Source organism: Thermobia domestica, chromosome 13 (assembly GCF_964235325.1).
Source record: "Thermobia domestica chromosome 13, izTheDome1.hap1.1, whole genome shotgun sequence".
In the NCBI taxonomy this organism is placed as follows: Eukaryota; Metazoa; Arthropoda; class Insecta; order Zygentoma; family Lepismatidae; genus Thermobia; species Thermobia domestica.
The window spans coordinates 75674609-75688019 of NC_137466.1; the positions used below are offsets into that span (position 1 = coordinate 75674609).

The 13411-nt window shown below is 36.0% G+C and overlaps 1 protein-coding gene across 4 annotated transcripts in view; it reads left to right on the forward strand.

Annotated features, from left to right (window-relative positions):
- LOC145668254 (uncharacterized) overlaps positions 1 to 13411 on the forward strand; it is an 83076-nt gene that overhangs the window by 11670 nt on the left and 57995 nt on the right. For 2 of the 4 annotated variants that reach the window (XM_081735944.1, XM_081735943.1), the window contains exon 2: positions 1211 to 1421. In XM_081735944.1, the coding sequence (XP_081592070.1) occupies positions 1211 to 1421 (211 nt within the window). Of the gene's footprint in view, positions 1 to 1210; positions 1422 to 1633; positions 1787 to 2490; positions 3176 to 13411 lie in introns of those variants that run through there. The other 2 variants (XM_081735946.1, XM_081735945.1) reach the window with 2 other exon arrangements.

The window sequence follows — 13411 nt, forward strand, 5'->3', positions numbered from 1 at the left end:
GCTTGAGCAATAGCTTGACCAGTTTGATAGAGGATATTCTATAAAATAAATGGGTTTCGCAAACCCTGTCTACCTACACGCGTTATATGCATGCATATCTATACACATACACACACACACAAACAAATCTGCTTGCGTAGTAGATGAGGAACTTCCTGGACGGGAAAATGCAGTTGCTTTATTATATTTCACATGTATATTGCAAATTTGTACGTCGTGAACTGAATTTTCTTTAAAAGTCAGGAAATTAGTGTTCGCCAAATAAGGATACGTAATTAGATCCAGTAGTCCCATTCGGTAAACTAGGTTTTCAAGGCGGCTATTGCATATAATTGCCGGTTTTTTTCTTTTTAACGGGGCACCATATGAATCTATTCCGAAATAACCACTGCATTAACAGAAGGTATGCTCTGTGTTTGGTGGACTGTTCGAGATGTCATCCACCGCGAACTCACCACCTGGTCAATTAGTGCGGTTGTGTACTCGCACCAATTAAGAATATGTGCTTTAAAAGTGTGGGGCCAGTGCTTTTGAATCGCATAATTGTTATTCTGCTTCAGAACTTGAAGCTACATGTTGCAAATGTCATTCGTGACACCATTGATTTGGCTGGGAAACACTAAAGGGTCCATCCTGATATTCAAGACATTCGGATTACCGCACGTTCCATTCTAAGACAACCAACCATTTGCATGGACGATGCTATCAAAATCCCAGTGATGTGACCCATGCACTGGACAACTTTTTTGTTCACATTGAGCAAAGCACCAGTAGTCTGTGGGACCTATAGTCTGTCGAAGCATTGAACACAGGTTGTGTATGTTGATGAGCACATTTCTAATTATCTAGGTGCGTCCTATTTTGTTATTGCATTTATCTTCGAAATTTGCAGAACTTTTTTGGTGTTTAATGCTTCAAGCATGAATATATTAGAGTGGGTTTCTTTTACTCATGTTTTCCTCCTTCACTACATGTTTTAATAAATCGTGAACGTTAAATGACTCCATGTTTCAGCTGTTATATATATATATGTGTACCTGATATATATATATATTTTTTTTACTTGTTCTGTTGAAGCGGTTATCGAAGAACCATATAGTGTATCTTTTGTGTATAATTGTTTTCAGTATTTTCTAATAAGTAATTCATTGTTAATTTTAAAAAGATTTACTTAAATTCTTAGATGATGTTTCCTTAACGTATAATCCAGAACGCAGCTATGCATTAATACTGCGATTGTTTATATGCACCGCTTCTACATGTTTCATTCGTTCACTCAGTTTCATCGTAATGCTATCGCTGCCGCATCTTTGTTTCTTGCTGCTAAAGTTGAGGAACAACCAAGGAAATTGGAGCATGTCATTAAAGTGGCTCACATATGCCTTCACAGAGAACAAGCGCCGCTTGATACAAAATCTGAGGTTAGTATTGACACAGTTATTGTTTTAAATATGTGTTTATGTATTGTGAATAATCTTGTAAGTAGTTTATTCTGAAATAATTTATGTGTATATATATTTGTGTGACAACCATTCGTGACGCATATTTTCCGATAGTGATTCTGAAATTTTTTTGGAAATAAAGCACATCGGTGCATCGTGACATTTCTTCGGGAAAACGTGACTAATCGAATGGTGGATCAAGCAGCTATTGTTAGATGCTGGTACAAGAAGTTGCCAATTTGGAGATTAGCATCTGAATATCATCAGCTCCTCCAGATAAAAACTGCTAATATTGTTCATCGCCTGTAACGCTGCCTGAATGGAATTTCATCATATTTTACCAGGTGAGTGTGTCACTTTAATTTTTATGTTGCTCTTACTTAATAGATCTTGCTATGAAATTATGTAGTAGAAGTAACGTAAAGGAAAACAAAACTAGAATATTTACCGAAATAGAAAATTAATATCTAGATTTAAGGCAGTTGTAGGGAAGTAAAATATGCACGAGAATTCAGGTTAAAAGTAGTTATGATTACCGAAGGCTATCTGGGAGATTTTTATTACAGAATTAATATGTATTTATTATTAACAGTTTGAGATATCTTTCTTGAAATTATTTTGAATAAGCAGCTTTCTCTGCTAAATATATATGATTATAAACTGATGAGGCGTGAATTCAAAATTTTATATTTCCATAGTGAACTTTCGCTTCGTAACACAAAATTCTAAATTTTTCCATTGATCTCAGGGGATGTTTTAAACAAGTGGAAGTTACGTTCGATATAGATTCAAGGTAAGTCGAAGATTCTTTTCAAAGTTGTTTCGATTCGAAACTTGTTTGGATGAAAATTTTGTAGTTATAGTTTCCGCTAGAGATGAGAGTTGGATAATGAATCACTGTAACGTTGCTGTAAAATTGGCTCAGTAGCATTCCTATAGAAGTCGTGTAATTTTAAAATTCCATTAAGCAAGAAATAAAATAAATGTGTACAAAAGGTACCTTCAATATAGCAAAATTTATTAGAATTTCTTCTTTTTTTTTTTCCAGACAGTGGTCGGCATGTTTGAGCATAGTTTAATTCGAAAGTGTTGATTCTGAAGTTCTGCGAACATCTGCAAAGATTTTCTGAATTTACAACATAATAAGAAAATGGCCGAATTATTTATTAACATCTTGAGGTTGCTTGGAGATTTTGATAAAATACACAAGTAGAGTTGCTGGATATGTTTCCTTCAGAATTCTTTTCTTCAAGAGTGACTTTAAATCCAGTGCTTCTGGTTTTCGTAGTCTGAAGAATGAGTCTCACTGAGCAGCATAGAGTCGTCTAAGCTGAATTTGGATATGGAATAAGTTCCTGTTCTACTATTGAGTAATGGAGCAATGAAAACGACACAGTTCTCATCTTGGAAGAAGTATTGATATCCCAGAATGCAGTCAGACAGGATGCTTTTAGTCCGTAGAATTTACGTGAATAATATTGAAGTAATGTTGAATGGAAATAATTTGGAATCATTTACAAAGCCAGTAATTGCATATGAATTTGAGGGTGCAAAATTTATAGTGTTTCGTGATTAATGGGCGTTCTTTCATCATTAGAAGAAAAAAAATCCACTTTTCTAGGATGGGGTTTATTTCATATTAAAATGACAATTACAAATCTGAAGAAAGCTAACAGTAAGAAGAGAAAGGTTATCGTAATTCTAGGTACCGGAAATTCAAATTTGAGTATTAGGTGAGTTGTGAAATTACAATAATTTTGAAGTTTAGTAGTAAGTTATTTGTAATACGATACTACAATTACCGGTACTATCTTCGAGCAGAAGGTGGCTTTAGCGCATTTTGGCCCTGTATTAGGGGTGTTGATTTTTTTCTTTCTTTCTTCGTGAAGTACACAAGTTTCGTCTATTATTGTTCATATTCACTTTTTTTGCTACGGGCTGAATTAATGAATGTGGAGAGGGCTGTTAATGTATTTATAATTGATTACATTTGCCAGTGTGTATTTAAAGAAGGTAGCGATAACAAAACATTTACAAGGACTAAGTTCTCCCACGTTCAGATTTACGTTATAATTCGAGATCTTGAGGTTGAAAGCAGACAAGCTGCTCATTTTCTGCTTTTTTTTTAATCTCTCTCTCTCACACACACACACATACAGAGAGAGAGAAAGGCTGTCTTCTTAACTATGAGGGGTTAAGAGAGGTGAAGAAGAATTGACACCCGGAAGTATCTGGCATTGTGTCAGGGAATTTCGTTTTTGTCAGGAAAATTATTGAAAAGTTCTTTCATATCAGGGTGGCAAAGTAATCGTTCTCAGTAATAAAAGCAACTTTGAAGTTACATATTATTTGGAAATTAGAGATCGTGCAGCACAACTAGGTTACAAATGCATTAAGGTGCATCAAGGTATGCTGTGCCATGTTTTGTGGTTAGGTTCTTGAGTCTGAAATCAGTTGAGCTACATCATTGTGAATTTAATTTAGAGAGTATATGTTGCATTTGTAATCTTCTTGAGCTAACTACGTCTTTTTGACCGACTTCGAAAGGAGAAGGTGGTTCTCAATTCAACCTTTTATATATATATATATAATGTTGTGTATATCTTCACGCGTAGCTTCAATATTCAAAACACCTTAACGGGCGCAGTGTGCAAACCGTAACTAAACTTTTAATATGCGTATATTCAAGTTTAACTTCGACGGAAGTGCACTAACTTTAATGATTATTTTATTCCTGTGGTTCCACATAAATTTCATGAGAGCTCCCTCGTGGCTCGGGTTCCACATTTAATCAGTAGGTCCACGTCTCACATAGCCTCACTGTTGAAAGAAACGCTAAACTCAAAATCATCCTCACATAAATTTCATGAGGATCTGACAGTAGTTTTTGGAGCTAGACTTGATAGTATTCATACAATGTATATGACAATGCTCATAGCGAGTCTTTTTTTTTCTTCTTCTTCTTCAAGTTGGTCACTAAAAGTTACTTTTTTTCAAATTTGTTATTAAAAGTTAACTTTTTTGGGAGGTAAATGGACTTTTTCGTGTGATTTATGTTTCGCATTGGCAGTTTTCTAAGAAAAATATAAAAATAAATGGAAAAAGGCAGAAACTTGTTACTCATTACTCTTCTGAAAGCTTCAGCACTTGCTGCCACATGTAAAACAATCAGCTTTATTCTCACTTCCGCTTTTATTCTTTCTAAAGCACAGTGGATGGTTGGTGGATGCTTAAGCTCTCAAGATAGGGTTGAGAACCCTTCCGTGTCTATTCTTTCTTCTATCATAATAGTCTTTTAGTTTTTTCTCGTAATAGTTAACTCTCCGCTCAACGTTGTGTGGTTCATCATGTTCGTCTTGTGTTATGCTTGGATGTTCTTAAGAGTAAGTGATAAATTTGAATATTTCATGGCTTTGAGAACTCTCAATGCTAAGTTAAATATAATGTCTGGGATGAAGAAGTTCGGAAATAGGCCAGAACTGATTCCACTTACTAAAAGCTTCTTACATCTGCTAAGTATGCTTACCGTAAGTACAAAGCATACTTAGAAAACCTAAGAAAGGAGGAAGCTCAAAAAGAAGAAGAAAAGATGAGACAAAACAACAGAGAGAGGTGATGGAAAATTGACAAAGGAAAAAAGGGGCATAATGGGATTTTGGTCACCTTTTGGTTACTTTTTCGTGTGCTTTTGGTCACTTTTCAACTATTTACAAGAGACTGGACCGCTGTGAGCCCTGGTTTGATCACTCATAATTTCGATCATCAAATTTGTTGGGAGCATCAGTTTGTTGGTTTACTTTTTGTTTGGAAAAAAGTATGCTCTCGCGTTGGTTTCGTTTAAATTTCATTCGAACGTGATGATAGTCACCGGAGCTAGACCATGACACTCCTCAACGGTTGATAGTGTTAATATCGTAAATAACCGACTTCATTGTGTGTATGCTCAGTCATAACTTCATTACAGATGTACTGATTTTGATCTTTTTCAATTGAGGGGGTTAGCGCAACAGTGGTTTAACCCACATTTTTAAAAATGGTGAAAAATCAAGTGAAACTTACACATGTGGGTGGCTTTTTGTACAATGTATGATACATTCAACCACTTGTGCTTCCTTTTGTTATATTGTACAAAAAACCACATGTGTTTAACTTGATTTTTCTCCATTTTTAAAAATGTGGGTTAGACCACTGTTGTGCTAACCCCCTCAATTTCAAAGAGTATACTTTATCGCAGGTTCCATATAAATTTATTAGTATCTAATGAGTCTTTGAAGTTATACCATGAAACTCCTCAACAACTGATAGTCTTAATGCCGTATCTATGTTAATGTATAATTCCATATCGCGTAGACCGATTAATTGGGAGGGAGTCGGGATTTCCTTCGCCGACCCATTTTATAGGAAGTTGGTATCCTGTTAGTTTAGGTATCTAACTAAACTATTGGGGTTACGAAAATATCTTTTGCCAGGAGGAATAGTTTACAAAAGTTCTTATAACGATATCTTATTAGTACATAAGATTTTACTTGACACTCATTCACTGCTTTTTTCGCACTAAGAAACACCCTGGTATAGGACATCTTTCATTGTTGTCGTGTGAAACGCATCTTGGGTACGTGACGTTTGGGCGCCGCCGTTTGGGCGCGGACGTTTGGGCCCCGCCGTTTGGGCACTGGACGTTTGGGCGCGAAGCCATTTGGGCGCCAGACGTTTGGGCGCAAGTTAAATTAAAAAGTCATTATGTTAGGCGCTGAGTACTAAGTTCGAATCAAGATATCACAAGGTGTCTACTGCAGGGATTTATTTGTAGCCAGGGAATTTCTCCCCTTCTAAATTTTGATTCCCTGTCTCTAGGTTTAATTCAGCCTTCCCAGCCTGGGAAGATATTTTCCCCGTTTCTTAAGGTATAAACTCTTTTGAAGTGTAATGATTCAACTTCATGTTTTAGTAGCGATTCTTTATTTTTTCCATTATGTTTATTGTCGCGAGCTATGTTGGTCTTGTTTATAAAATTGCTTTCTGAAGAATTGTTCATACAATTGCTTTCAGTTTCTTCTGCAGAGTGTAAGAGAGGCTTTTCCGACTTAAACTTACAGCATACTGACGCTAGAAACCATTTATCTGTAAAAACCCTGAAATCTCTTCTTTCCATAAACGTTAATGGGCCAGACATTACATCTTTCAATGCAGAAAAGTATGCCTTCAGCTGGATAAAAAATGGACATCATATTGCTACCGACAAACCAACTAAAAAAAGACGGTATCCGATGTAAACTAACCTCGTATTGCTTCACTATTCTAAAGTGGGATACGCTGAGAAAATATTGTTAATTTCTAAAGACAGAGTTAGATAACACGCCGTAAGTCATGCTCCAGCTTAACTCAAGGTGAAATCGGCAGTCAATCCTTTCTCGTTATTTTGTTGTAAAAACTGTAAATATGGTAGGCTACAATGGCTGTTTCAATTTCGAGAGTAAAAGTGAAAGAAAAGGTATTTTTTTCCTAGGTAGCATTATATTGGTAATTGTTTAATAGATGCTCATGATTCGTCGGAGACCAGATTACAGTCTTTGTTCAATTCTGGATTCGTTTTTAATACCAGTATGTTTTGTTGACCAGAAGTTTACTTTCAGCAGAACAATGCTAAGGTCACACACCCCTGAATCTAATTTTATTAAGTAGAAGGATCAAGTGCGAAAACTCACTTATGATATGAGGAATGTCATTTAATACCGTCTTTCCCCTTCTATTTAATAAAATCAGGTTCAACTGTATGTGCACCTATCACTGTTCTGCCCAAAGTAAACTATTACCTTTTATCATATTTATTGTTCGGGTGTGGAATTTGGTTTTCAAAGACCAAATTAGAACGGACTAAAGAATTATTTGTCATAACAAAACTGTTTTACGTAGGAGCGTGACACTTGTTACGACAAGTTGTGCAGATTGCAATGTAACTATAGGGCTTTTACTGGATGCTGCACACTTGTCTTCAGCAGTAGGACGAAAAGTAGCAAGGTAACACATCTAAACTAATTTACCTAACCAAATCTTATCTAACGTACCTATCCATATTTATCATAAAATTGTTCTTAAAAAGGTAAGAAAGGTAAAGAACTTGGGGACCGCCTATCAAACTAGTACCATAATTTTAAAGTAGATAGGTTTAAAAATAACGTTGTCCCAACCCGACTGTAAAGTTGTTCTGTTATACGGAACACAATCTTGCATAAACATTCCCCCTTCTACAAAATCCACAAATAAATCACTGGTCTACTGTAGTAGAAGTCCTTGAATTATACTGGATTTTGTTTTACATACTAGAAATACTGAAATTTGAAAATTCTAAAAACTGAATTAACAATTAAATTTTGTGAATTTAAGTTTCAACCAAAGTTAAGTATGCTTTTTATTTGACAATTTTTCAAGCCAAAGGTAAGTAGACCAGACTAGATATGATTGACTGCATTACGTACATAGTGAACCTATTCAATTAAAAAACTTAAAGCAGGACTTCTACTGTAGTTATGCAATAAGTGTGAATGTCAAACACATTTCTAGTGGCTAAATGACCAATATATGTACACTTAACTATTATGTTTCACTTTGAAATCGTTCTTTTTTCCTTTCGCCATGTAAGGCCATTTAGCCCGTCACGTTTGAGGGGGCACACTATCGGGGAAAGGAAAGGAAGAAAGGACTGGGGAAGGAAGGAAGCGGCCTGGACCTATAAATTAGGTATCACCCCGGCATTTGCCTGGTGTGAATGAGGAAAACCTCATTCAGGGTGGCCGGCCTGAAACAGCGTCTTACACTTTTTCGACCTAGTGCCCCTACCGAGAATCGAACCCGGGACCGCTCGCACCGAAGGCGAGAGCGTTAGCAACTACGCTACGCGGGGCCACTTCTCTCAGCTCGAGTGCGCGGAAATCTTTTATTGGTAGTTCTTTATTGGACTTAAGGAAGAGAAGAGTTTGGCAAGCGCAATACGAAAGAAAGCAAATTTTAATATTCATAAGTATGTAATTATTAACTTTTATAAAAAATACAAAAAATAAATCAATATGTTTTGATTAACATTAAGAAAATTATTAACAGTTCGTCTGAAAATTATTAACAGTCATTTCCTAGCTTTCTTATACAAAAATTAGATCAACATTAGATCAGAAGTACAAGAATCGTGAACAAGCGTAAAATCAATCCATGACGAGGTTAGGCAACAAATGCCACAAACGCATTAAACTATTTAATTTAGATGAATAAATAACATAGAAAATAGATAGATAAATGAGGTGAGATAAAGATAGAAGTGTAGGAAATGTATATATCTTGATTCGCGCTTAGTTTTCAGTGCCTAGCTTACTATATATTACGTAAATTGTGATTTTTACTATGTATCTCGCGCCCAAACGTCTTGCGCCTAAACGGCTTCGCGCCCAAACGTCCGGCGCCCAAACGGCAGCGCCGAAACGTCCGCGCCCAAATGGTGGCGCCCAAACGTCCTGTCCCGCGCATCTTTAGGTATTCCTGATTATGTTATCCCACTTCCGTGTTTTTACAGCATTCAGAACAGAGAAATGTAGTGGTCTTCAAATGTTACACGAAATTGTAGAAATTTTCGTAATCACGAAGCTAATACACTGAATGAAGAGAAGGGAATGTTGTGTGTGCAGTATTCTAAATTTATTGCAATAAATCTCGCGACGCATTTCATGCCATCACGTAACACACAGATTGGAAAGCTCTTGGCTAGAATATTAAATATATGTATTCTTCCCCACTCTGACGGAAACGAAAAGACACTTGCTAGTAACAGAAAGATGAAAGGGGCGTTGCTGATATGTTATTGAGTCAAATGTGCGATCATTTCTAACGGGTATTAAGGTCAGCATGAAAACAGTGATATGAGATGCGATTTTGTGGTTTAATGTTTTATTGATGTCTTTAATAAAGCAAGGTTAAAGTTGAAAGAGAGGGAAACTAACATAGCATTTATTATGTATTAATTATTATTAAGTAGGACTTTTTTTAAAAAATAATCACTGTATTCCTCGTGTCTCATAGTATATCCCCGTCAGCTAACTGGTGTAGATAATACAAACATAAGGGAATTTTAAGGCCATATACAGCTGATCCTATTCGGAAGCCGAGAATGTCAGGAATTATCAAGAAAGATTTGTTTATGTATCGTCTTCAGCTTTGATGATTATTTTATATTGCTAAACAGTTTTCATAAAGCATATGCTATTGCTGTAGCCCAAAACATTGTCAATTACATTTTTTAAAGCGAATTGCGTTCTTATGGTTTTGAACCAATTAATTGCTCTCCGGATTACATTTCAGTGATTAGCGTGAACTGCTTCTATTTTAGGTCAGATTGACACTGATTGCCATTTTTTAAAATGTTTTCAGGGCTGTAGAAAAGTATGTTTACGATTAGATGAAAATATTCCCAACAGCATTTGTGATCATGAGACCACTCAGTGATGCCTAATCTAGTTCAGTGGGAACGTTCCATGGAGGAAATCACGTACATGTGTACTACATGTGATAGGTAAACATACCATCAAAGTTTGACATTCTCTGCATTTTGGGTACTACATCCATGCGCAGTCTCTCAAAGGAGTCGTATGTGCCCCTCCAAAAAATAAATATTAAAGAAAAAAGATAAAAACTTGAGGATGAGGCATGGCTTCAAGGACAGGGGCTGTTGGAGAAGTATCTACAGCTAATATAAAAAGAGACATGTGAAATTCTGAAAAAAGCTTTATTGTTTTTCAAAATATTCACTTTTAAGTTCAGTACACTTTCGCATAAGTTTAAACCAATTTTGAAATCATTTTTCCACTCTGAGGCTACTATCTCAGCAAGGCTGTTCGGAGTGCGTTAACATCTGCTTCACGTGACAGATCGCTCACGCATTTTGTTTTTCATGTATGAGAAAAAAAGAAGTCGTCATTAGGCGATAAATCAGCAGAGGACAGGCAGTATCAGTAATTTGACATGTTTATTAAACCAAAGTCAATAGTTTGGTGTACTGATAGGAAATGGCGTTGTGGTGAAGAATGATGCAACGGTTTCTGATTGTTTTACGCAATTCATTGATAGCCTTCGGCAAACAAATTGTTGCATACTACTTAGCACTTAGTCCTTTGATTTAAAACTATGGTTGCCATATGTCTCTTGTAACAGAGGACACAAGCAGTCATTTGCTCGGCAGCACTGTTCGAACAACTTTTGTTGCTTTGGGTAAATTGTTAAGATTCGGGTTCGTATGAATAGATCCAAGTTCCGACTCCTAAAATGATGTAGTATACACCAAATTTAGCTTACCTCGATTAAATTTTTAGAGCATTTCTTCACATCAATTGACACGAGTCTGGTTTAGAGCTTCGGTGAAGTTGTGTTGCTTGAAAGTTTCTTTACGTTCAGGTGACCGTGCAAAATCGTATATATTGCTTTGTCAATGCGCAAGGATGTCGAATCTAGCCGTATGTCACACACTGATCTCAATTATTTCACGTACAGCATCAACTTCATTGGCAACAACAGGTGTGCATTGACGGCTTTCACGAAATTCATTACTGAGAAATGTGTGACCCTTAGAATAATTTTAAAGAATCATTACCTGAAAGCGTTTACGAGAAATTTCCATTTCTCACAATTTTATAATAGCGAAACACTAGAACCATTCTTAGTGTGGTTTGCAGAAACTTTTCCAGCAGCCCTCTTGCATTTTTTGCTAGAGATGGCCTTGAGATTTTCGTGTGATGTGCCATTTTAGCCAGTGCCCATTTGGTAGACAACGTTTGCTGCCTACGAGAGCTAACGCTACTCTTATTTCATTTTCCTCAGTGGTATTAATGTGTGGACCTCTTGATTTCGGACCATTGTTTGCATAAAATGATCTCTTGTCTGCTCAATATACTGCCGTGAGTTCGGATCATTTTGATTTACTTCTCCGGCACACTTTTCTCATTTTCAAATTTGCAATAGTTCTGTAGGATTCACTTCCTTACAACCCGAATTAGAGGTACTTACCTTCAAACCTTGAACTTCCACCTTCATCAGTACTTTTTACACACACATACACACTGCTGTTTTAATGTCTTAAGTACGGCTTCTATATAGTGAAAAAAATATTGCCCGTATGGTTAAGCTTATACTTGCAACATATGGAAAACTAAATACATAAACCATACCTTAAGGGTCTTCACTACACAAAATTAAACTACCGCTAATTTTAGAGTTTTCTGTAATATCTTCAAAACAAATAAAAATATTCGAAAAGCAGAAACATAGTAAACTAGACAATACGATTTTGCATGTGATACCTTTACCACAATTCACCTATCTGTTTTTAGTATGCCGCTATTTACAGAACCCGCAAAAAATGCTAAATCTATCTACAATTTCAAATCGAAAGCAGATAGATGAGTTGTGATAAAAGTATCACATGCAAAATCGTATTGTCTAGTTTACTACGTTTCTGCTTTTCGAATATTTTTATTTGTTTTGAAGATATTATAGAAAAACTCTAAAATTAGCGGTACTTTAATTTCGCTGTAGTGAAGACCCTTAATGGAGTTTGATACGTATGGTATTTTGTGGCATTAGTTGTATTATGAAATTTTTTTCTGAAGTAGTACTTAATGACAACATGCTGAAAACAAATAGTGAAATGCATTATATCAGTGAACAGTTTGTAGTAAATATAGAAGCTTTAAATACTCAAGTAATTTGTGAATTTCACTAGAAATTCAAAATGACACATGAATTGTACTTAAAATGTGTCGATCTGAGAAAATTCCTTAAGCTGTTATCTTGATGCGGCAATCCATTCCATATGTTGAACTTAATTGAATTTTAAGAACACTAAGCTAAGAAAGATTCGTTTAAAAGAGCTTCCTCGCAGGAGATTGGCTTCGATTCCCGGTGGGAGCTAATACTCGGATCCTATGCAGGCTCAAGTCTTATATAGCCTCGGTACTGAAAGAGACGCTCAACTAAAATCAGTATGGTTTAAAATTTGCGCCTGTTGGTACCTACTTGGAAATCAGAACTTCTGTAACATTTGTCATTTTTTTCCACGTCACTATTAATAACGGTATCCCATCTTTTTAACAGATTTCAGAAAAGGAAGTTCTCTATTCGATCCATTTATATAATATATACACAAACTGGTGATTCCATATAAGCTTCATTAGGATGTAAAGATAAATTTTCAGAGCTAGATCATGAAACATCTGAACAAGTGCAGTGTAAAACGTAATTAACAGACTTCATATACATATGGTCGCGCATAACTTCTACATAGGTGCACATAGGACAAGTTTTTTAAGATTATTTTTTCCAGGTGGTTTTATATAAACTTCATAAGGATCTAACTATAGTTTTCGCAGCTAGATCATATAACTCCTCAGTAACTCCCAGTGTTCATACCATAACTGAGTGTATAACCATGCATAACTTCGACATTAGTGCACCGTTTTCTGTTTGTTTGAAAGAATATATTTTCGCGGTGGTTCCATATAAGTTTCATGAGGGTCTGTAGAGGAGCCAGAAAGAGTAAGCCTCGACATCTCGCAGTGCCGTTGCCACCACTTACGAGTCAAAGCTTATAGGGACCGAACAGAAAGACGTCTAGAATAAACGGCTGCCTACCTACACAAATAGGCAGCCAAACTACAGCCCGCGGGCCAGACGCTTGCAGCTGAAAGTTACATCTGATCTGCGATACAATTCCTAATTAGACCCATGGAGCCATTGTTTTTAATAAATTGTATTTGGACGGAGTAAATTATTTTTTTCCTCATAGACCTTCCCGTTAAAAATTTCGCCTATCACTGACCTATACTATGGAATTATTCTGACAGAATGAAAAATGTTTTAAGTTATATTCAACTATAGTATACACGAAATGAGAAAATAATGCCTAAGGAAATAATGTAAATTTATAACCATTACCA